Source organism: Chironomus tepperi, unplaced genomic scaffold (assembly GCF_022539635.2).
Source record: "Chironomus tepperi strain 1889 unplaced genomic scaffold, CSIRO-AGI_Ctep_v1 contig_286, whole genome shotgun sequence".
NCBI lineage: Eukaryota > Metazoa > Arthropoda > Insecta > Diptera > Chironomidae > Chironomus > Chironomus tepperi.
Genome location: NW_027226408.1, coordinates 267,017 through 293,339, shown reverse-complemented (window position 1 = coordinate 293,339; position 26,323 = coordinate 267,017). Strand labels below are relative to the sequence as shown.

At 30.8% G+C, this 26,323-nt stretch overlaps 1 protein-coding gene across 1 annotated transcript; it reads right to left on the bottom strand.

The window, feature by feature from the left end:
• Nucleotides 1-96: 96 nt before the first annotated feature.
• On the bottom strand, nucleotides 97-24,344 carry LOC139092060 (uncharacterized). The gene is made up of 6 exons (XM_070642346.1): nucleotides 23,732-24,344; nucleotides 18,409-18,820; nucleotides 14,465-14,713; nucleotides 12,717-12,965; nucleotides 11,659-11,937; nucleotides 97-373 (listed from the first exon to the last, which is right to left on the bottom strand). Exons 1-6 carry the CDS (start codon nucleotides 24,342-24,344, stop codon nucleotides 97-99), a joined length of 2,079 nt encoding a protein of 692 aa, XP_070498447.1.
• Between the last annotated feature and the right edge of the window lie 1,979 nt (nucleotides 24,345-26,323).

Sequence of the window (26,323 nt, the reverse complement as noted above, 5' to 3'; positions counted from 1 at the left end):
TCAAATTTTATTATTCTGTTAAAAATTCACTTTATCGACCTTCCCCTCAAGTCAGTTCCAATAGCCGATAAAGCAGTTTACATCCACTACTCAATCTTATTTTCCAATATTACAATGATAACATGTAGTTCCAATACACTCACAGTCAGGTCCGTATTCAGGCTTCTTCACTCGTTTATTGGGATCGACTGGACCTGAAGGTGGTCCGATATCACAGTTGTTGCAGATAGGACCTCCTTTGTTGTTGTTTGAGGTTGATGATGGACCAACGTTACAATTGTTACAGATTGGGGCATTATTGTTGTTGTTGTTTGAGTTGGAGGGTGGACCTACGTTGCAGTTGTTGCATACTGGCTTACCGCTGGATTTTGAGCTGGAAAATTGAGAATTTTGTATTATTTTTATTTAATGGAAGTATTTTTAAGTAGCTGACGTTATAGATGAAAAATGATTAGATAGATATTGAAAATATGTAGGCAAAAGGTGACGAGTAGCCCCCAACAGTCAAAGATCATACTCTGACTATACTGCTTTTTGTGTCCATACTCTTTGTATGTTTGGGTGCGGATTCACTTATATACCGAGCGATATAAAGGAATGGGCTATGCCATGAATACATTGATCAATACTAATCACGATCATATTCCGAGTGCCACAAATGATTATTAATACCATATGAAAGCCGCCTCTATGTGACATTCATATACCGGTCATTTAATCTACATGGCAGAGTTACTCGGGATATGGATACTAAACAGAGTTGGCTCACATTTGGTATTAATTATTGTATCCGTCACGGAGATCAAAAGGATCCATTTCGGAGGCTTTTTCATTTGTGTCGCTCAGGTATATGACCTTTTACACTTGATTCCACTTTGCTCTGATAATATCAAATTCTGCTTAAAGCTCGAACAATATTTACCCAGACGACCAGCATCCGTTGACAAAGCTTACAAAAATAATCACAAAAGTTAAAGTTATAATTTTCATCTTCTAACTTTTTACACCCAAATGTAATGAGTTACGATGATTGAATGAAAAAATGTTATTGAATTAGTGGGGCTTTTTATAAGTTTATTGCAGATGTTGTTGTGATTTTAGAAATTTCTGAACATCATAGCTGCACATGCAATTTAAATAATATTATTTGAAGGTTATTGGGTATTTTATGTCGGATATGTAGTTAATTTTAAATAATAATTTAAGGCTTTTTGACTGTTGTTTATATTGTCTTTCGATCACAGGTCAGCATAAATCAGACTTGATGCCGAATTCGATTTGAATTCCGCACAATATCAAAGTTAAATGCTCTGAAAGATTCTAGACAGCGTAAATATTGTTGATGATTTTATATTGATGCGGCTTTACGCGGAAACTCCAAAACTGCTTACAAATTATTGACATCAAAATCGGAAATCCCGACACTATCTTGAACTTACTACGTCTAAAATTAGTCTGGATTGTAATTTGATTATTTTCAACACGTGCAATCAATAAACTTAGTTATTGACATCGTAAATGGAAATGCCGATTTGTAAATGTAACTTTCATCAATTTTACAAACATTTTTCGGAATTCCCAATCATTCAACTGACATGATCGCCGATTAAGCAACAATTTTCATTCAGACTTTCACTATAAATAAGCTCAGATTTCTCACTTTAATCATCATTCACTCAATAAGTTTTGATAAACTACAATTAATACAAAAAAATGGACAGTCAATTTGTTACACTTGCATTCGCATGGATCTGCGCCATGATTGCAGCAGCAGTCACTGGAGATGCTGAGTTGGCTCCTCAAACTTGTAAGGAAATTTTTGAATTTTGAATTTTTGGAATTTTTTATACTTAATTCTAATTTTACAGGCAACAGATGTCAAGTTGGATAAATATGTGGCTACAAACTTAAGGAACAAACCAAAAAATACTCGGAACAATTCGGATCAGCAATTTTAAATTTGATAATTTGTGATTTTATTCAACTTAAATAATTTACTTAAAATAAAAGAAATTCTAAATTTGAAGTTAAATATTTTGACATTTTTTAATCCTTAAATCTTTGAAAATCTATTGAAAATTGGGTATTAAGGAACAGTAAGCGAGCCATAACAATGAGCAAACTCATCTAAATGAGCGAATTTATGAGAATACTCAACCAGTGTATTCGGAAGCGTCCGTGGCACCCATTTTCAGAATTTTTAGCTTCACACGGTTTCACAAAATGGCTTTACATGGCTTCCGTTGTTGTTTCAGCAAAGGGATTAGATGTTTACAATATAGGAATGGTTTAGTCCAGACTGTGGAAATCTGAGTGTCGAAATCCTTCGACACTGATTGTCGAAGGATTCAAAAAGCGTCGAAATTTTAAATTTATTTTGACCGTTATAAAAATCGATTTAAAAATTAGTAAATTTACGACTTAAATTGTCACATAAAGCTGGATTTGTAGTTACACAGTCTAAATATGATCCAAAGTTTAAGAAACAATAAATTTCGTAATAATTTTTTGGTTTTCTGAATAATAAAAATTTTAGAAGTTTTATAACGGTCTTTCTAAATTCAAAAATTAACGTTCATTTTCTTTTTTGAAAATAAAATTAACGGACAATTTCGACATTTCCACAGTCTGGTTTAGTCCTTCGATACCGAATTTGTTGCAACATTGACCAAGTTATCATGGGCTCGAGATTCATCAGGTGAAACCTTAACAGTAACAAACATTTTCAAAATTCCATAAATCATAAAAATCAAAGATGAAGTTCCAAAAATCAAAAATATCCAAAAATACTTCCTCCAATTAAATTTTGTGCCTTTTTTCTCATCCAGTATCAATTTTCGTTCAGTTTTTCGGCATTTTTTATTGATTTCTTTTATGAGTTCGATGACATGTTCTCTGTCAAAAGCATCATTTTGAATGCAACGATTTGTTAGTAATTTGATGACATTTAAATGCTGTAGATTATCAAAAACATTTCCATCGATTTCCATTATATCATTGTTTCTTAAGTCAAGAAATATGAGCTTTGGATTGAACTTGAACAAATCTTTTTCAATAATGTTGATTAAATTTACGCTCAAGTCTAGCATGACAAGTTTCGGGAAATTTTTTAAGTTATCCTGCTTGACTTCCTTCAAATTACAATTATCAATAGTTATTGCTATCAAGTTGGGTAAATATTTCTCAATTTTATAGGGTATATAATGAATATCCATCATTGTAATCCTTATCGCATCGACTTCATCAAAACTAATATTCCTTGTTGAACTTATAAGATCATCAGACCTTTTAGGATGTACATAAGTCTCAACTGATGTAATTTCTTGATTTCTAGATTGAATTCCAATTTCGTTTCTCACATCACATTCTAGATTGAAATAATATGAGTTGCGGGTCCTACTGTTATCAATAAAAAATGTGCAGACAATCTTATGAGCTGAAACCATCGATGCGGTTATGAAAATTACTGTAAAACTAACACAAAATGTTAAGTTTAAGTTATTTATAGAACTTTCTGTCGCTTGGGAATGCAGTATTCAAAGCTTAGCATACAACCCCACTAATTTCGAGCAACAGTTCATACGATGGAAGGTACACAGTATAGAAATAGCCTAAAATCCGGCTTCAGGACGACTTGCCTCAGAATATGAGATTGAATTTCATTGAATTTGATGAAATGGTAAAGCTGCGCTGGCCTGGGAGCGGAATTTTGATTATTTCTAATAAGTGGGCCTTCCCAGACGTTTTAAAAGCATGCAAAAGCCATTATGTAGCATAGACGTCGTAGAGAACTGTCACGTCATCGACATGAAGTGTTGCTCGACATATTCCGGAAGTTTTAGAAATTAATGAAAAATTACATCACAAAATACTCCATGGTCTTCGTAGTTGCACTTTCAGTTAAATCAACAGTACTTGTGAGTATTGAAAAGCTCATTCATGAAACATAAATGCTAAAATTTTAATTATTCAAGACTTTTAAAAATTAAAATGCAGGAAGTAGTTTTTAAAACGCAATGTTTTGATTTAAAATAAATCCACAAACATGCAAGGAGTTTTATTTTTAAATCTATCCGAATGTTTGCTAGGAATTATAAATTCATAGTTTTAATTTTACTAACTAGGCACGATTATCAGGCGAAACCTTGACGGTTACAACAATTTTCACAATAACATAAATCAAAAGTATTGCAGAAGTAATTCCTAAAATTATATAAATCCAAAAATATTTCTTTCTATTTAATTTTGTGACTTTTTTCTCTTCGAGAATCAATTCTTTTTCAATTTTTGCGCATTTATTTTGGATTTTTTTGATAAATTCAAGGACATTTTCTCTAAAATATGAATTCCCATGAATGCAGCGATTTTCAAATAATTTAATGACATTTAGTTGTTGTAGATCATCAAAAACATTTCCATCGATTTCCTTTATGTCATTTTTGCTTAAGTCAATAAATAAGAGCTGTGGATTGAACTTGAACAAGTCTTTTTCAATAATTGTGATCATATTTACACTAAAGTCTATCATGACAAGTTTTGGGAAGCTTTTAAGGTTATGTTGCTTGACTTCCCTCAAATTACAACGCTCGATGGTTAATGCCACCAAGTTGCTGAATATTTTGTCAATTCCATTAGGAATATAGCGAATTTCCTTCGTTGAAAACCTTATAGAATCGACTTTATCAAGCCATATATCCATGGTTGGATTTAAAAGATCGTCAAACTTATCAGATCCCTTATGAGTCTCAGTTGATGTGATTTCTTCATTTCTAGATTGAAATCCAACTTCGTTCCACACATTACATTCTAGATTGAAGTAATATGAGTTAATGATGTTGCTGTTATCTTTAGAATAATGGCAAACAATTTTGTGAGCTGAAGTCATCGATGTTGCCATGAAAATCATTGTAAAACACATTATAAAATTCTCCATGTCCTTCGTAGTTGTACTTTCAGTAGAGTCAAACTTGTCTATGAGTATTAAAAAGTTCATTCATGAAGTATGAAACATAAAATTTTAATTATTCAGTACAAACTTATTTTTACATATTAAAATGCAATGTTTCATAGTTTTTATGAATCTACAAACATGATGACAAACATTTAACTTTGCATTCTCGCCATCAGCATCGGAATATTCTGTGAATTATTATAGTTTAGCTCCAGAATTCACGAAAAATTTCAATCCCGAGCTCAACTTCGATTCTGATTTTTGATGAAAAATCGACTTCAGTTGACATGAATCCATATAAAATTCGAGTTTACTTCAAACTCAATTTCAATCCCAATACAATGGCATTAAGGCACATTTTTGGTGTGTTAATGCACAGTGCAAAATGGAAATTTGTATATTTGAGAAGTCGAAATTTTAGATTTTATTCCTAAATACTTGCAAATTCTTAAATCTAGTAACAATTTTAAATTCAAAGCTTTAATATATAAAATCTACCAACTAAGCACAATTTTCAGGCGAAACCTTGACAGTCATAAACATTTTCAAAATTCCATAAATCATAAAAATCACAGATGAAGTTCCAAAAACCAAAAATATCCAAAAATACTTCTTCCAATTGAATTTTGTGCCTTTTTTCTCATCCAGAATAAGCTTTTGCTCAATTTTTCTGCATTGTCCTTTGAATGCTGTTATAAGAATTTCAACATTTTTTCTGTTAGAAGCTTCTCTTTGAATGCAATTATTTGTTAATAAATTAAGTGCATGTAGATACTGTAGATCATCAAAAACATTTCCGTCGATTTCTGTTATCATGTTATTCTTTAAGGCAATGTATTTGAGGAGTGGATTGAACTTGAACAAATCCTTCTCAATAATGCTAATTACATTTACATTGAAGTCTAACATGACAAGTTTTGGGAAACTTTTGAGGCTATGTTGCTTGACTTCCTTCAAATTACAATGCTCGATGCTGAATGCAACCAAATTGGTGAAAATTTCCTCAATTTTATTAGGAATATAACGAATATCCTTCATTGTAAACCTTAAAGCATCGACTTTATCAAGATTTTTATTCATTTTTGAACCGTCGTCAAGTGATGTGATTTCTTCATTTCTAGATTGAATTCCAATTGAGTTCCTAACATTACATTCAAGATTAAAATAATGTGTTTTAGTGCTGTCCTCATAATTGTATTCGCAAGCTATCTTATGAGCTAAATTCATCGATGTTGTCATTGAAATCACTGTAAAACTAAAACAAAATGTTAGAATATAACACTGAGCTAAGGTTTAGAATCTAATTCAAAATAAGGTTGTGGTTCATAGAATCGGCCGAAATTCGTTCATAATGTCTCCGAAAGTTAGCTAAAATTTGTGAGAAATTCGGTTGTCCAATTGGATCAAAATTCAGTCCAAATCAACATGAAATTTGACGGAAGTTTGGTTGAAATTTGATCAAAGTTTGACAAAGCTTCAAATGAAATCTGAACAAAATTTGGTTGAATTTTAACCCTATTGCATGAACCACGTTCCAACACATCATACGAAGACATTTTAAAAGCTTTATTTACGCTCAAATGACCATCTATTGATGGTTTTCAGTCATCAATATGTCTTAACGAATGCTTTTACAATGCCATGGTAATTATGAGTCGCCAGCAAGTCGCTAAAGACTCTAAAAATGCTAAAAAGTAACGAAAAATTACATCACCAGTTTATCCATGCTCTTCGGTAGAGTTAAAATTGTTTGTGAACATTGAAATGTTGATTCATAAAACATTAAAGCTTAAATTTTAATTATTCATTATTAACTTAATTTTACATATTAAAATGCAGGAAGTAATTTGTAAAATGCAATGTTTCATAATTTACATGAATTTCCAAACATGATTTAAACAAATTTATTTTAAAATTTTACCCGAAACTTACTAATTAGGCACGATTTTCAGGTGAAACTTTGACAGTTGTTACAATTTTCACAATAACATAAATCAAAAGTACTACAGAAGTAATTCCTAAAATTATAAATGTCCAAAAATATTTATTTTTGTTCAATTTTGTGCTTTTTTTCTCTTCCAGAATTAACTCTTTTTTGGTTTTTCCGCAATCGCTTTTGATTTCTTTTATAAATTTAATGACATTTTCTCTGAAAAAAGCATTCCCATGAATGCAGCGATTTTCAAATAATTTAATTACATTTAAATGTTGCAGATCGTCAAAAACATTTACATCAATATCCATTATGTCATTGTTTCTTAAATCAAGAAATATAAGCCATGTATTGAACTTGAACAAATCTTTTTCAATAATTGTGATCATATTTACACTAAAGTCTATCATGATAAGTTTTGAGAAGTTTTTCAGGTTATGTTGCTTGACTTCCCTCAAATTGCAACCCCGGATGGTTAATGCCACCAAATTGGCGAATATTTTATCAATTCCATCAGGAATATAGCGAATTTCCTTCGTTGAGAACCTTATAGAATCGACTTTATCAAGCCATATATCCATTGTTGGATTTAAATCGTCGTCAAATTTATCAGACCCCTTATAAGTTTCAACTGATGTGATTTCTTCATTTCTAGATTGAACTCCAATTTCGTTCCACACATTACATTCTAGATTAAAGTAATATGAGTTAGGGGTCTTACTATTATCTTTAGAATACATGCAAACAATCTTGTGAGTTGAAGCCATCGATGTTGTCATGAAAATCACTGTAAAACTATTATAAAATGTTAAAGAAATTATCTATAGAGCCTTGAGTCATACAAGAATGCAGTATTCAAAGCAAATAATACGACTCTACTAATACAGAGCGACAAATCATGCACTGACGTTTTTAGAAGGTTCACGACATTGAAATGGTCGAAAATCCTTAGAAAATCCAATTCCAGGTTAACTTGATTCGGGCCTTAAACTAGATTTCATCGAATCTGGTCTTGGAACAGAGTTAAGCTAGCCTGGGATCGAAATTTTACCCATTTCTAAGCCATATGACTTCCGTAGCTGTGTAACTATGCAATAGGCTCAAATAAGGTCATCAACGCTTCGTAAATAATGCGTTCACAACGTCATCGTCATGATAAGTCACTTGGGACTCTAGGAATTTAGAATACAATTAATAATTACATCACAAAATTCTCCATTCTCTTCAGAGTTGCACTTTCAATAGAGTCAAACTTATCTATGCGTTTTAAAAAGTTCATTCATGAAATATGAATCATAAATGTTAATTATTCAGTAGTAACTTATTTTTACAATGATTTACAATGATCTGTAAGCATGCAAGAAATTCAAAAACAGAGCATATGCAACTGTTAAATTCAAATCTTTTTACCGTGCTTTGTGGGACATTATTCTAGTTTTAAGATTATTGAACACAACTTAATGTGTTATTTAGGAATGTGCACAAATGGTACAAATCCCAAATAATTGACATCTTTACCAGTAAATTTTTAATCTGCTTTAAATCATTAAATTAAAGTTTAAATATTGCTAACTAGGCACGATTTTCAGGTGAAACCTTGACGGTTATAACTTTTTTCAAAATTCCATAAATCAAAAGTATCGCGGAAGTAATTCCTAAAAATAATAAAATCCAAAAATATTTTTTATTATTAAATTTTGTGCTTTTCTTCGGTTCCACAATTAATTCTGTTTCATTTTTTGAGCATTTACTTTTGATTTCTTTTATAAGTTCAAGGACTTTGTGCCTGAAAAAAGAATTCCGATAAATGCAACGATTTGCTATTAATTTAATGACACTTAGTTGTTGTAGATCATCAAAAACATTTGCATCAATTTCCTTTATGTCGTTGTTGGCTAAGTCAAGAAATGTAAGCTGTGGATTGAACTTGAACAAATCCTTTTCAATAATTTTGATCATATTTACACTAAAATCTATCATGACAAGTTTTGGGAAGTTTTTTAGGTTATCTTGCTTGACTTCCCTCAAATTACAACGCTCGATGGTTAATGCCACCAAATTGGCGAATATTTTGTCAATTCCATTAGGAAAATATCGAATTTCCTTTGTTGAAAACCTTATAGAATCGACTTTATCAAGACTTATATTGTTTGTTGAAATTAAAGCATCTACACGAGTCTCAACTGATGTTATTTCTTCATTTTTAGATTGAATTCCAACTTCGTTCCACACAAAACATTCAAGATTAAAATAATATGAGTTAGTGGTATCTTTAGTATAATGGCAGACAATCTTGTGAGCTGATGTCATCGAAGCTATCATGAAAATTACTGCAAGACTATAACAAAGTATTAGAATGGGTAAAATTAGATTAGAATAAATTCTATAAATCTAAAGCATTACTTTAACGATACAAAGAAGGCTAAGGGTTAGAGTCTGTACGTAATGCTATATATAGAGGATTGCATCTCTCAAAATGCGATACATCATGCGATGACGATCCTAGAAGGTCTATGGCGTAAAAATAGGTGAAATTACTGTTCCATGATGACTTGACTCAGGCCTGAAGCTGGATTTCATCGAATCTGATCTGGAAACAGAGTTATCAGCAAGTCTGAAGTCGGAATTTCAACCATTTCTATGCTGTATGACTTCCGTGATTGTAAAACCATTCACTAGGCTCAAATAAGGTTAACAAGATATTGTATCGAATGCTTTTAGAACGTCATCGTCATGATGAGTCGCTAGCAAGTCCAAAATTATTGAAAATAATTAATAATTACGTTATAAAATTCTCCATGCTCTTCGATGTGGCAGTGTCGGTAGAGTCAAACTTGTCTATGAATATTTAAAAGTTCATTCATGAAATATGAAGCATAAAATTTTAATTATTAAGTACTAATTTATTTTTACATTTTAAAATGCAATGTTTCATACTTTACATGAATCTACAGACATGATGACTGGAATTTTATTTTAGAAATAATTGAAGTTTCATCAATTTTTAACCATGCATTCTCACTATCTGGATCGACAATTTCTGTAAATTATTATAGTTTAGCACCGGAATTCACGAATAATTTCAATCCAGAGATCGACGTTGACTCTGATTTTTGATGGGAAATCTCTGAAATCTACTAACTAGGCACAATTTTCAGGTGAAACCTTGACAGTTGTAAATATTTTTAAAATTCCATAAATCAGAAAGATCACAGATGAAGTTCCAAAAATCAAAAATATCCAAAAATATTTCATCCAATTAAATTTTGTTCCTTTTTTCTCATCCAGAATAAGCTTTTGCTCAATTTTTCCACAACTTCTTTTGATTTCATTTTTAACTAATATGACATTTTCTCTGGAAAAAACTTTCATGCGAATGCAACGATTTGCGGATAATTTAATGACATTTAGATGTTGCAGATCATCAAAAACATTTGAATTAATTTCCTTTATGTCGTTGTCATTAAGATCAAGATATATGAGCTGTGGATTGAACCTAAACAAGTCTTTTTCAATAATTGTAATCATATTTACACTAAAATCTATCATGACAAGTTTTGGGAAGCTTTTTAAGTTGTCTTGCATGACTTCCCTCAAATTACAACTTCGGATGGTTAATGCTATCAAATTGCTGAATATTTTCTCAATTTTATTAGGAATGTAGCGAATTTCCCTCATATAGAATCGTATAGAATCGACTTCATCAATACTTACATTCTTTTTTGAACTGTCTTTATAAGTATCAACTGATGTGATTTCATCATTTCTAGATTGAATTCCAACTTCGTTCCACACATTACATTCTAGATTAAAATAATATGAATTAGCCATCCAACGTTTATCATTAGAATATACGCAGACTATCTTATGAGATGAAGCTATCGATGCCATGCATAAAATCACTGTAAAACTATCATAAAGTATTGGATTAGAATAAATTCTTTAAATCTTATAAATTGCTTCTACGTCAAAGGTATGGAATTTATACGGAATATCGGCAATAAAATTACATCACAAAATTTTCCATGTTTTTCCTAGTTGCACTTTCGGTAAAATCAACATTGCTTATGACTGTTTAAAAGTTGATTCATGAAAAATTAAAGCTTAAATTTTAATTATTTATTATTAACTTAATTTTTACATATAAAAATGTAGGAATTATTTTGTAAAATGCAATGTTGTTTAATTTACATTGATCTACAAGCTTGATTTTATTTTCAAATTTTACAAATTAGGCACAATTTCAGGTGAAACCTTGACAGTTTTAATAATTTTCATAATTACACAAATCAAAATTATTGCAGATGAAATTCCTACAATTATAAAAATCCATGAATTGCTTTTTCTTTTAACTTTTATGTCTTTTTTCTCTTCCGGAATCAATTGTTTTTTGGTTTTTCCGCATTTGCTTTTAATATCTTTTATAAATTTAATGACATATTCTCTGAAATAAACATTTCCATGAATGCAAAGATTTGCAAATAATTTAATGACACTTAGGTGCTGTAGATCGTCAAAAACATTTGGATCAATTTCTGTAATGTCGTTACGTCTTAAGTCAATAAACTTGAGCAGTGGATTGAACTTGAACAAATCTTTTTCAATAATTGTGATCATATTTACACTAAAATCAACCATGACAAGTTTTGGGAAATTTTTTAGATTATCTTGCTTGACTTCCTTCAAATTACAACGCTCGATGCTAAATGCAACTAAATTGAGGAAAATTTTCTCAATTCCATTAGGAACATAGCGAATATCCTTCTATGCAAACCTAATTGCATCGACTTTATCAAGATTCATATTTATTGTTGAATTTAAAAAGTCATGCTTTTCAGGATCAACATAAGTCTTTACTGATGTGATTTCTTCATTAAACGACTGAATTCCAATATTGTTCTTCACATCACATTCTAGATTAAAGTAATGTGAGTTATCGGCTCTAAGATTTTTAGAATAAAGGCAGACAATCTTGTGAGCTGATGTCATCGATGCTGTTATGAAAATCACTGTAAGGCTATCACAAAATGTTAAAATTGAATTGAATTGAAGTCTAGAAATTTTGAATATAAATAATTATTACATTATAAAAGTATCCATATTTTTAATAGTTCTACTTTCTGTAAAGTTAAAATTGTTTGTGAATATTGAAAAGTTAAATCACGAAACGTAAAATGTTAATGGTAAAATTAACTTTTAATTATTCAGCACAACCTTATTTTTAATGTTTAAATTCAGTAAACAATTTGTAAAATGCAATGTTTCATGATTTACCCAAAATTTACTAATTAGGCACGATTTTCAGGAGCAACTTTGACAATTAATAATTTTTTAAAAATTCCATAAATCAAGAAGATTGCAGAGAAAGTTCCAATAACAATAAATATCCAGAAATACTTTTTTCTGTTGTGTTTTGTGACTTTTTTTTCTTCCAAAATTAATTCTTGCCTAATTTTTCCACAACTACTTCTGATTTTATTTATAACTAATGTGACATTTACTCTGAAAAAAACTTTCATATGAATGCAACGATTTGAAAATAATTTAATGACATTAAGATGTTGCAGATCATCAAAAACATTTCCATCGATTTCCTTTATGTCGTTGTTGTTTAAATCAAGAAACACAAGCTTTGGATTGAACCTAAACAAGTCTTTTTCAATAATTGTGATCATATTTACACTAAAGTCTATCATGACAAGTTTTGGGAAGGTTTTCAGGTTTTGTTGCTTGACTTCCCTCAAATTACAACGCACGATGGTTAATGCCACCAAATTGGTGAATATTTTATCAATTCCATTAGGAATATAGCGAATTTCCCTCTTTACGAACCTTATAGAATCGACATTATCAAGATTCATGTTCATTGTTGAATTAATAAATTCGTCAAGCTTATCAGACTCCTTATGAGTCTCAACTGATGTGATTTCCTCATTTCTAGATTGAATTCCAATTTCGTTCCACACACGACATTCGTAATTAAAATAATATGAATTAGCCATCCAACTTTTATCATTAGAATACATGCAGACAATCTTGTGAGATGATGTCATCGATGTTGTCATGAATATCACTGCAAGACTGTCACAAAATATTAGAATAGATGAAATTATGTAAATTTATAGAATATACTCTACTAATGCAGAGCGACAAATCATGCGATAAGGATCATGGAAGGTATACGGCGTAGAAATAGCTGAAATTCCGGTCCCAGGTCGACATGATTCTTGCTTGAAGCTGAATTCCATCGAATCTGTTCTGGAAACAGAGTTACGCTAGCCTGGGATCGGAATTTCACCCAATTTTTAGCTTTTAGAACGCTATCGTCCTAATGTGTCGCTAGGAAGTCCAAAAATATTGAAAATAAATAATAATTACATTATAAAATTCTCCATACTTTTTGGAGTTGTACTTTCGGTAAAGTCAAAATTGTTTGTGAGCATTAAAAAGTGAAATCATGTATTTTATATACTAAAATTTTAATTATTCAACACAACCTTATTACATATTAAAATGCAATATTTCGTAATTTACATCGATCTATAAACATGCAAAGAATGTGCTTTACTTAAGAGACTTCATACCATGACTTCATTCATATAATTCATACTCTAGTGCTGAATGGGAAAGTCAACTCGATTGCATAAATAATCCGATTCGACATCGGGATCTTTTTTAATTCCGATATGGATTTTGATTCTAATTTCCACATTTTTCATTGATAATATGGCAATTGTGGATGTAGATGCACAATGCATCATGGAAATTCATACTCCATGGATTCCATAGATTCAATGGATCCCACAAATTCCATAGGATCCATGGATTCTTCGAATTTATCCATAATTTCCATTGATTCCATTGATTCCATCAAAAAATACATAAATTCCATGATTTCCATAAATTTTTCCATGGATTCCACAAATTCCACAAAATCCATGGAATCCATAGTTTCTGCCAGATGATCAGGACTCATTCGGGGAGTGGAAATTCTACATTTTATTTCTCTAGCTTTCAAATCTCACAGTTGTCTCAACTAGGCACGATTTTCAGGAGCAACTTTGACAGTTAATATTTTTTTAAAAATTCCGTAAATCAAGAAGACCGCAGAGAAAGTTCCAATAACTATAAAAATCCAAAAATATTTTTTTCTGTTCAATTTTGTTACTTTTTTCTTTTCCAAAATTAATTCTTGCTGAATTTTTCTGCAACTACTTCTGATTTCATGGATAACTAATGTGACATTTACTCTGAAAAAAACTTTCATATGAATGCAGCGATTATTGAATAATTTAATGACATTAAGATGCTGCAGATCGTCAAAAACATTTCCATCGATTTCCTTTATGTCGTTGTTGTTTAAATCAAGGAACACAAGCTTTGGATTGAACCTAAACAAGTCTTTTTCAATAATTGTGATCATATTTACACTAAAATCAATCATGACAAGTTTTGGGAAACTTTTTAAGTTGTCTTGCTTCACTTCCCTCAAATTACAACGCACGATGGTTAATGCCACCAAATTGGTGAATATTTTATCAATTCCATTTGGAATATAGCGAATTTCCCTCTTTACGAACCGTATAGAATCGACTTTATCAAGATTCATGTTCATTGTTGAATCTATAAATTCGTCAAGCTTATCAGACTCCTTATGAGTCTCAACTGATGTGATTTCCTCATTTCTAGATTGAATTCCAATTTCGTTCCACACACGACATTCGTAATTAAAATAATATGAATTAGCCATCCAACGTTTATCATTAGAATACATGCAGACAATCTTGTGAGATGATGTCATCAAAGCTGTCATGAAAATTACTGTAAAACTATCACAAAATATAAGAATAGATTAAATTATGTAGATATATAGAATATACTCTACTAATGCAGAGCGACAAATCATGCGATGACGTTCCTGGAAGGTATAAATAGCTGAAATTCCGATCCCAGGTCGACATTACTCGGGCCTGAAATTGAATTCTATCGAATTTGGTCTGGAAACAGAGTTACGCTATCCTGGGATCGGAATTTCATCCATTTTTTAGCTTTTAGAACGCTATCATCCTAATGTGTCGCTAGGAAGTCCAAAAATATTGGAAATAAATAATAATTACATTGTAAAATTCTCCATACTTTTTGGAGTTGCACATTCGGTAAAGTCAAAATTGCTTGTGAGCATTAAAAAGTTAAATCATGTATTTTATATACTAAAATTTTAATTATTCCACACAACCTTATTTTTACATATTAAAATGCAATATTTAGTAATTTACATCGATCTATAAACATGCAAAGGGTATGCTCTATTTAAGAGACTTCATACTTTGGTAATTATGCTTTCTCTAAATCGACTCTAGTGCTGAATGGGAAAGTCAACTCGATTGCATAAATAATCCGATTCGACATCGGGATCTTTTTTCAATTCCTATAAGGATTTTGATTCTAATTTTGGCATTTTTGATTGATAATTTGGTAATTGTGGGTGGAGATGCAGAATGAATCATGGAAATTCATACTCCATGGATTCAATAGATTCAATGGATTCCACAAATTCCATAGGAGCCATGGATTCTTCGAATTTATCCATAATTTCCATGGATTCCATTGATTCCATCAAAAAATCCATAAATTCCATGATTTCCATAAATTTTTCCATGGATTCCACAAATTCCACAAAATCCATGGAATCCATAGTTTCTGCCAGATGATCAGGACTCATTCGGGGAGTGGAAATTCTACATTTTATTTCTCTAGCTTTCAAATCTCACAGTTGTCTCAACTAGGCACGATTTTCAGGAGCAACTTTGACAGTTAATATTTTTTTAAAAATTCCGTAAATCAAGAAGACCGCAGAGAAAGTTCCAATAACTATAAAAATCCAAAAATATTTTTTTCTGTTCAATTTTGTGACTTTCTTCTTTTCCAAAGTTAATTCATGCTTAACTTTTCCACAACTACTTCTGATTTCATGGATAACTAATGTGACATTTACTCTGAAAAAAACTTTCATATGAATGCAGCGATTATTGAATAATTTAATGACATTTAAATGTTGTAGATCATCAAAAACATTTGCATCGATTTCCTTTATGTCGTTGTGGTTTAAGTCAATAAATATGAGCTGTGGATTAAACTTGAACAAGTCTTTCTCAATAATTGTAATCATATTTACACTAAAATCAATCATGACAATTTTAGGAAAGCTTTTCAGGTTATGTTGCTTGATTTCCCTCAAATTACAATTCCGGATGGTTATTGCCACCAAGTTGCTGAATATTTTATCTATTCCATTAGGAATATAGCGAATTTCCATCATTGTAAACCTTATAGAATCGACTTTATCAAGCCATATATCCATTGTTGGATTTAAAAGGTCGTCAAACTTATCAGACTCCTTATGAGTCTCAACTGATGTGATTTCCTCACTTTTAGATTGAATTCCAACTTCGTTTCTCACAGCACATTCTAGATTAAAATAATATGAGTTACGAGTTCTACGATTATCTTTATAATAAAGGCAGACAATCTTGTGAGATGATGTCATCGATGCTGTTATGGAAATCACTGTAAGACTATCACAAAATGTTAAAATTGAATTGAATTGAAGTCTTGAAATTTTGAATATAAATAATAATTACATTATAAAAGTATCCATATTTTTAATTCCACTTTCGTTAGAATTTAAATTGATTGTGAGCATTAAAAAGCTAAATCACGAAATATAAAAAGGAACATTTTAATTATTCAGTTTTACATATGCAATGTTTCATAATTTACATGAATAAATATGCAGAAAACTTAATTTTTACATTTTAAAGTTTAATGAATTTTTCAATTTTTAATCCCTAGCAGACATCGAATGTGTATTCAAGAGCTTACTCTACTTAAATATACTTGTTAAGAATGCTCGTGAGAATACTCTCTGCAGACTAGGGTAATTATGCTTTCTCACTATCGGGATCAGAATCGGAATTTCCTTGGAAAATGTTTAATATTCTTGAAAAATTTCAATCCAGTACTTGAAGTCAACTCTGATACTTCATGGAAAAGTCATTTCAATTTCATATATAATGCAATTCAACTTTGAGCTCTATTTCAATTCTGATACGGATCTTGAATTTAATTCCGATATTTTCAATTGATAATATGGTAATTCTAAGTGTAGATCCTCGAAACTCGTATCTTAGAAAAGTCAAAATTCTACATTTTATTAAAGCTTTCAAGTCTCAAAGCTTGAATATAAATTGTCAATAAAATTTAATAACTAGGCACAATTTTCAGGAGAAACTTTGACACTTAATATTTTTTTCAAAATTCCATAAACCAAAAAAACGGCAGAAGAAGTTCCAATAACTACAAAAATCCAAAAATACTTTTTTTTGTTAAATTTTTTGCCTTTTTTCTCTTCCAGAATCAACAATTTTTCAATTTTTCCGCACCTTCTTTTGATTTCCTTTATAAATTTAATGACATCTTGTCTATTGTTCGCTTGATTTTGAATGCAAATATTTCCTAATAATTTAATTCCATCCAAATTTTGTAGATCGTCAAAAACATTTCCATCAATTTCTCGAATGTTGTTGTTTTTCAAGTCAAGAAATTTGAGCAGTGGATTGAACTTGAACAAGTCTTTTTCAATAATTCTGAGCATATTCGACCTCAGGTCTAGTATGACAAGTTTTGGGAAATTTTTTAAGTCGTGCTGCTTGACTTCCCTCAAATTACAATTCATGATGAAAATTGCTACCAAATTGATGAATATTTTATGGATATTAATAGGCATATACTTAACATTTCTCATTGAAATCTTTATTGAACCTACTTCATCAAGACTTATATTCATTTTTGGATTTATAAAGTATTCAGTTCCATAAGAATCAACATGAGTCTCAACTGATGTGATTTCTTCATTTTTATGGTTAATTCCAATTGGATTCTGCACATTACATTCTAGATTAAAATACGGATTAGTCTTACGACTATCTTCAAAAAATGTGCAGACAATCTTATGAGCTGAAGTCATCGATGCTGTCATGAAAATCACTGTAAGGCTCATTATAAAATTAGCCATATTCTTCGTTGTTGTGCTTTCGAAATTGTTATGGAAATTAAAAAGTTTGATCATGAAGCATAAAAGCTTAAATTTTAATTATTCAGTAAAACACAAGGTTTTAAATGCTTAATTAGCAACATACATCCACAAACATGCAACAAAATGAAATTTAATTCATGTCACTAAAAAAATAACTAGGCACAATTATCAGGTGAAACCTTAACGGTTATACAAATTTTCACTATTCCATAAATCCCAAAAATAACAGATGAAGTTCCAAAAATCAGAATAACCCAAAAATACTTCCTCCAATTAAATCTTGTGCCTTTTTTCTCATCCAGAATTAATTTTCGGTCAATTTTTCCACATTGTTTTTTGACTGTTTTTATAAGAATTTCGACATTTGTTCTGTTAAGACCATTCTTATAGATGCAAATATTTTCAAGCAATTTAAGGACTTCTACATACTGTAGATGATCAAAAACATTTCCATCAATTTCTTTAATTATATTGTTCTGTAACTCAATAAACTTGAGCAATGGATTGAACTTGAACAAGTCTTTTTCAATAATTGCGATCATATTCTTGCTTAAATCCAACATGACAAGTTTTGTGAAACTTTTTAGGTTATGTTGCTCGACTTCCTTTAAATTACAGTTTGCGACAGTTAATCCTACCAAGTTGGGCAAATATTTCTCAATATTATTAGGAATATAGTTAATATCCATCATGAAAAACTTTAATGCATCAACTTCATCAAGACTTATATTCCTTGTTGAACTTAAAAATTCGTCAGATTTATTAGGATCTACATTAATCTCAACTGATGTGATTTCTTCATTTTTATAATGAATTCCAATTTCGTTCTTCACATTGCATTCTAGATCGAAATAATATCAGTTGAGGTCCATCACGATATCTTTTGCAAAAAATGTGCACATAATCTTATGTGCTGAAGTCATCGATGCTGTCATATAAATCACGGTAAAACTAACAAAAAGGATATCATTAAATTAGTTTACATTGTATAATGTTAAGGTGTGGCCTTTACAGCAATGAGTCTAAGGTTTCCCGATGCCGAGACCGTGACTTTCCGGGTAGTTTTCTAACAGGCAAAGAGTCCGCTTTTAGGTATCTTAGTAGTATTTCTGTAATATGGAAGCAAACTCTTTGTCTGTTAGGGCTCTCGGTCTCGGTCTTGAGAATTTGTCGTTATTGAGACGTCGGATGCAGTATTGAAAGCATAAAAATTTAAAAATGGAAATAAAAATTACATTAAAATTGTCTTCATCATTTCCGCAGTTCCACTTTGGGTCACACAATATCGACAATGAGTATTAAAAATTTCATTCACGCAACATAAAAGCTTAAATTTTAATTATTCATTACTTCCTTATTTTTACATATTTATATATAGGAAGTGATTAGCAAAATGCAAAGTTCTAAATATTTTATAATTTATATGCATCCACAAACATGTTATAATATGAAATTTAGTTCTTTTTTCTAAAATTACAAGAGAAAGGAAAACAGGGACAAGGTGGGCACGATTCTAGTTCAACAGATGCTTACGGAATCCCAATATAATTATTAACAATGAGTTATTCGAACAGAATGTCAATGCTGCGGAGAACAGTGATGATAGAATGCCAATTAAAAATCACTTGATGTACAACCGTAGAGAAGAAAGAAGTGCATTAAATAAATAAACTGGCTGAAAAAGTCGTTTAAGCAAGAAACAGAAACATGTTCAATTGCTTTATTAACGCCCAAAGATTCACAATGGATCAAGAACCTAACTAGGCACAATTTTCGGGTGAAACCTTAACGGTTACACAAATTTTCAAAATGCCATAAATCATAAAAATCACTGATGAAGTTCCAAAAATCAAGAATATCCAAAAATATTTCCTCCAATTAAACTTTTTGCCTTTTTTTTCATCCAGAATTAATTTTAGCTCAATTTTTCCGCATTGCCTTTTGACTTCTTTTATTAATTCGTTGATACTTTCTCTGTAAAAACCATCATTTTGAATGCAATTATTTGCAATTAATTTAATTACTTCTAGATTTTTGAGATCATCAAAGACATTTGCATCGATTTCCATTATGTCATTGTTTCTTAAATTAATAAACTTGAGCAGTAGATTGAACTTGAACAAGTCTTTTTCAATAATTTTGATCATATTCACGCTTAGGTCCAACATGACAAGTTTTGGAAAGTTTTTTAGATTATCCTGCGTGACTTCCTTTAAATTACAATTTGCGATGGTGAATGCAATCAAATTGGTGAAAAATTTCTCAATTTTATTAGGTATATAGTCAATATCCAAGAATGTAAACCTTATAGAATCGACTTTATCAAGACTTATATTCATTTTTGGGTCATTTTTAAAATTCTCAACTGATGTGATTTCTTCATTTCTAGATTGAATTCCAATTGGTCTTTTTACATTACATTCTGAATTAAAATAATATGCATTAGGTTTCATACGATCATCAATAGAATATGTGCAGGCTATCTTATGGGCTGAAGTCATCGATGCTGTCATAAAAATTACTGTAAAGCTATCAAAAAAGGATAACATTAAATTAGTATAAATTCTATAAAGAAAAGATGATGCCTTTATAGCCTTGCATCTAAGGGTTCCCGATGCTGAGACCTGGTCGGCTATCCATGACTACCATGGTCGTCGCGGTCTCAGTCTCGAGAATTTACATCAAAAAGTTCTTCATCATATTTGCAGTTTCACTTTAGGTGCACACGGTAGAGTCAAAATCGACAGTGAGTAATAAAAAGTTCATTCGTGAAACATAAATGCCTAAATTTTAATTATTCATTGTTTCCTCATTTTTAAATATTAAAATATAGGAAGTGATTAGTAAAACACTAGCATGCAACAAAATTAAATTTTATAAAATTTAAATTTAATTTAATTGCTTTATTAACGCCCTATGATTCACAGTGGATCAATAAGAACCAATCATCATCATCATCATCATTGCTTAAAAAATTCTAAAAATCGATTTTAAGACAATTTTTATTATAAACCTAACTAAGCACAGTTATCAGGTGAAACCTTAACGGTTACAAAACATTTCAAAATTCCATAAATCAGAAAAATCACAGATGAAGTTCCAAACACCAAAAAAATCCAGAAATACTTCCTCCAATTAAATTTTGTGCCTTTTTTCTCGTCCAAAAGTAGCTTTTGCTCAATTTTTCCACATTGCCTTTTGACTGTTTTTATGAGTTTGATGACATTTTCTCTATCAACAGCATTCATATAAATGCATATATTTTCAAGTAAATTAATGACTTCAATATACTGTAGGTCATCAAAAACATTTCCATCAATTTCTTTAATTATATTGTTTTTTAAGTCAATAAACTTGAGCAGTGGATTGAACTTGAACAAATCTTTTTCAATAATTCTGATCATATTCTTGCTTAGATCCAACATGACGAGTTTTGTGAAACTTTTTAGGTTATGTTGCTCGACTTCTTTCAAATTACAGTTTGCGACAGTTAATCCTAACAAGTTGGGCAAATATTTCTCAATTTTATTAGGAATATAGTTAAAATCCATCATGAAAATCTTTAATGCATCAATTTCATCGAGGCTTGTATTCACTTTTGAATCCCAATTTCTGTCTTTACGTTCCGGATGGACATTAATCTCAACGGATGTGATTTCTTCATTTTTATAATGAATTCCAATTGAATTCCACACATTGCATTCAAGATTAAATAAATATCAGTTTCGGTCCATCAAGATCTCTTTAGCAAAAATTAAACAGACAATCTTATGTGCTGAAGTCATCGATGTTGTCATACAAATCACTGTAAAACTATAAAAAAGATTACATTAAATTAGTATAAATTCTGTAATGTCAAGGTGCAGCCTTTAGAGCCTTGCGGATAAGGGTTATCGATGCCGAGACCGTGACTTCCAATGTATTCGCGGTCTCAGTCTCGAGAATTTACATTAAAAAATTCTTCATCCTATTTGCAGTTCCACTTTAGGCGCACACAATATCGACAGTGAGTATTAAAAAGTTGATTCATGAAACATAAATGCTTAAATTTTAATTATTCATTACTTCCCCATTTTTACATATTAAAATGTAGGAAGTGATTAGTAAAACACAAATATGTAACAAAGAGCTTGGTTTTAATATTACAAAAGAGGGTGGGGTGGAGTTTGGCGATCAAAACTAAGCAAATTCCTTGGTCGAAGCATTTCCAGCTTCTTTTTCGACAGGTGATCTGCGGCGTCATACTTACTTACTTCGCTGACAGTCTTTGCCAATTGTCAATACAAACTGGAATAGACACTCAAATTTGTTACAACGCTCATGCTTGGAATCCTAAAAGAAAAATACGTCCTTGAGCTCCAAAAGCAATAGGATTCAATCATCATCACAACTCCTAGTTTATCTGTTGCTTAGAAATACGAAAATCGATTTTAAAACAATATTTTAAAAAATTACTAGGCACAATTTTCAGGTGAAACTTTATATCCAAAAATATTTCCTCCAATTAAACTTCGTTCCTTTTTTCTCATCCAGAATCAATTTTCGCTCAATTTTTCCACATTCCCTTTTGACTGTTTGTATAAGAATTTCGATATTTTCTCTGTAAAAACCATTTTTATGAATGCAAATATTTGCAGTTAATTTAATAACGTCTACATATTGTAGATGATCAAAAACATTTCCATCGATTTCTGTAATGATATTTTGTTGTAAGTCAATAAATTTGAGCAATGGATTGAATTTGAGCAAGTCTTTTTCAATAATTTTGATCATATTCCAGCTTAAGTCTAACATAACAAGTTTTGTGAAATTTTTTAAGTTATATTGCTTGACTTCCTTTAAATTACAATGCTCGATGCTGAATGCCACCAAATTAGTGAAAATTTTGTCAATATTATTAGGAATATAGCGAATATCATTCATTGTAAACCTTAAAGAATCGACTTCATCAGGATTTACATTCACTATTGAATTCCAATTGCTGTCTTTACTTTTCGGATGGACATAAGTCTCAACTGATGTGATTTCTTCATTTCTAGATTGAATTCCAATTGGTCTTTTTGCTTCACATTCTGTTTTAAAATAATATGCATTGGATTTCTTACGATCATCGATTGAATATATGCAAGCTATCTTAAGAGCTGAATTCATCGCTGCTGTCATGAAAATCACTGTAAAACTATCACAAATTGTTAAATTAGATTAGAATGATTTCTATAAATCTAAGAGTAAGGTATAGATTTTGTACTGGAATGTCTGTTGCATCATTTCCAAGTCGCTGGAAATTTTAGAAATTATGAATAAAAATAATAATTACATTATAAAATGTTCCATGCTCTTCGTAGTTGTCCTTTCGGTAGTGTTGGTTTGTGAGTATTGAAAATTTTGACCATTACATACTAAAATACAGGAAGTAATTTATAAAACACAAAATTTTACATAATTTATTTAATTTTTAATATTTAATTCGATTATCTTGTTTAAATAATTCAATTTTTGATCTAATACAGCTTGCTATCGAGATCACAATTATGAATACTCAATTATGAGTACATGCGAAACGCTAATAAGAAATGTCGGTTCATATCCGCCTTCACAGTTCCGTCAAAGTAACATCAAGTCTTCTAAGTAACTCACCGGTACCCTAGCAAACACTGTATCCTGTTCGCACAGCTCTAATTCTCTGTATTATTCTTAAATTTCATAACTATTTTCACGCCAATAAAAACAACAAGAACAGTCAAGAACACACCACATCCAATCCAAATCCAAATGTACTTAAGACTTTGTGCATTATCATTCATGTCGACAACTACTGTTAGTCTCTCTGGATCACAACTCTTTTGGATTTCGACAATAAGTTCCAAAACATCCTTTCTTTCACTTCTTGATTTTGATATGCATTCATTGTCATCTAATGCTAAAACATTGAGTTCTTCTAAATGATCGAATACATTTCCATCAATTTCCTTAATATGATTGACTTCAAGCCTTAATGCACTCAGTTTTGGATTGAATTTGAATAAATCTTTTTCGATGACTTTCAAGTTGTTCTCTTCAAGATCTAAATGAAATAGTTGTGGAAATACCATCAAGTCTGACTGCTTAATCTCATTTAGTCCACATTCGACGATTACAAGTCTTTGCATTATAGGAAAGACTTTACCAAGTCCTGTCGGAATGTAACCAATTTTTAGCTGATGTGCATTAAATTCATAAAATTCTGACAAATTCTTTGGATTTTCAACTAAAGTGGAAATCTGTTCCTCAATTTTGACATTTGTTACTTCAATTCCACGAGAATTAACTTCAATTTTGTTCTTAACCCGACACACTGGACCTTGAATTGACTCGCCATTTTGCATATAGTATTTAAATCCATATATACATAATATATCCAGTGATAAGGCACATTTGAGTATTATAGACCTGAAAAAATAATGTTTTTCAATTTGATGATGAGCAAAATTATTAGACAAGCTTACAAAACCACAACAGCTTTCATGTTGGATAGTGTAACAGGAAATGCAAGTGATTTTATGAAATTTATTAGGTTTTATTATTTAGAACATTGCGTGATGAACTGCTCATATCTATCAACAATTCAACAAGCATTAACAGATTCAATCTGATAAATGAAGGTAGACAATCTATTTGGTTGCGATGAGATTTGTTCTGTTTGTGGAGCATTTACCGTTAAGCTGAGTCTGGTACCAATTTAGAGTCACGTCGGCCTGGTGCCGGATTTATGATTGATTAACAGATTTTCGCTATTTGGATCACCAAGCTAAGTTTTGCTGATTATGCTTTTCAGCATATCCAATACACAATATTCAGAAGATACCTAACTAGGCACAACTGTCAGGTGAAACTTTAACAGTCAAACAAATTTTCAAAATTCCATAAACCAGAAAAATCACAGATGAAGTTCCAAAAATTAAGAATATCCAAAAATACTTCTTCCAATTAAATCTTGTGCCTTTTTTCTCATCCAGAATTAATTTTTGCTCAATTTTTCCGCATTTTTCTTTAATTTCCTTTATTAGTTTGAAGATTTTTTCTCTAACAAGAGCACCGTTGCGAATGCAGGAATTTACATATAATTTGAGCACATTTAGATGTTTAAGATCGTCAAAAACATTTCCATCAATTTCTTTAATTATATTGTTCTTTAAATCAATAAACTTAAGCAGTGGATTGAACTTGAACAAGTCCTTTTCAATAATTGCGATCATATTTACACTAAAATCTATCATGACAAGTTTCGGAAAGCTTTTTAGGTTATGTTGCTTGACTTCCTTCAAATTACAAAGCTCGATGCTGAATACAACCAAATTGGTGAAAAATTTCTCAATATTATTAGGAATATAGTTAATATCCTTCATTGAAAACCTTAAAGCATTGACTTTATCTAGATCCATGTCCATTTCTAACCTCGAAGTATCATTTCTTTCTTCAGGACTGACATAAGTCTCTACCGATTCTATTTCTTCATTTCTATGATAAATTCCAATTGTGTTCCTCACATCACATTCTAGATCAAAGTAAACGGGTTTGGCAAGCATATTGTCCTCAGTAAGATATGAGCAAGCTATCTTATGAGCTGAAGTTATCGATGATGTCATGAAAATTGCTGTAAAGCTATCAAAAAATATTAAAATCCAGAAATTTTGAATACAAATAATAATTACATAATAAAATTGTCCATTCTCTCTGTAGTGACACTTTCTGTAGAGTCAAAATTGAATGAGAATATTGAAATGTTTGATCATTACATGCACAAAATGCAGGAAGTAATTTATAAAATGAAAATGTTTAAATATTCAATTCGATTATCTTGTTTAATTTTATTATGGATCTAGAAAACAGGTTTGCTGTTAAGATCACAATCACGAGTCTGCAAACATAACTACTTCCTTAAAAAGCGTTTGGAAATTAGGTGACGCTTATGGTTGAGAAGGTCAAAATGGGCTGACATCTTGCCGTCAGGACAACTTTGAGTCTTATCCTTAATATGACGACCCCTAACAGGCTGAGAGTATGCTTTCATATTATAGAAGTACCAATGCGGTACCTAAAAGAGGTCTCTTTGCCTGTTAAGTATGTAGCGTGGTCCTAACGAAGATGCGCTATGGTGTGCTATTCGTAAAGCTCTAATTCTCTGTATTATTCTTAAACCTCATAACAATTTTCACAACAACACAAACACTAAGAAGAATCAAAAATACAGCAGATACAATCCAAATCCAAATGTATCCTAAATTTTGTTTATTATTGACAACTACTGTTAATCGCTCTGGATCACAATTCTTCTGGATTTCAGTAATAAGCTCCAAAACTTCTT

Coding starts and splice junctions, on each gene's coding strand:
- LOC139092060 (XM_070642346.1), bottom strand. CDS start 24,344: ATGCAAAATGGCGAGTCAATTCAAGGTCCAGTGTGTCGGGTTAAGAAC. Junction 18,821..23,731: donor TTGGATTTGGATTGGATGTG/GTGTGTTCTTGA, acceptor ATTTCGATCTAG/AATGCAATGTGAAGAACGAA. Junction 374..11,658: donor GATAAAGTCGATGCAATTAG/GTTTGCATAGAA, acceptor TCAATTTTCCAG/CTCAAAATCCAGCGGTAAGC.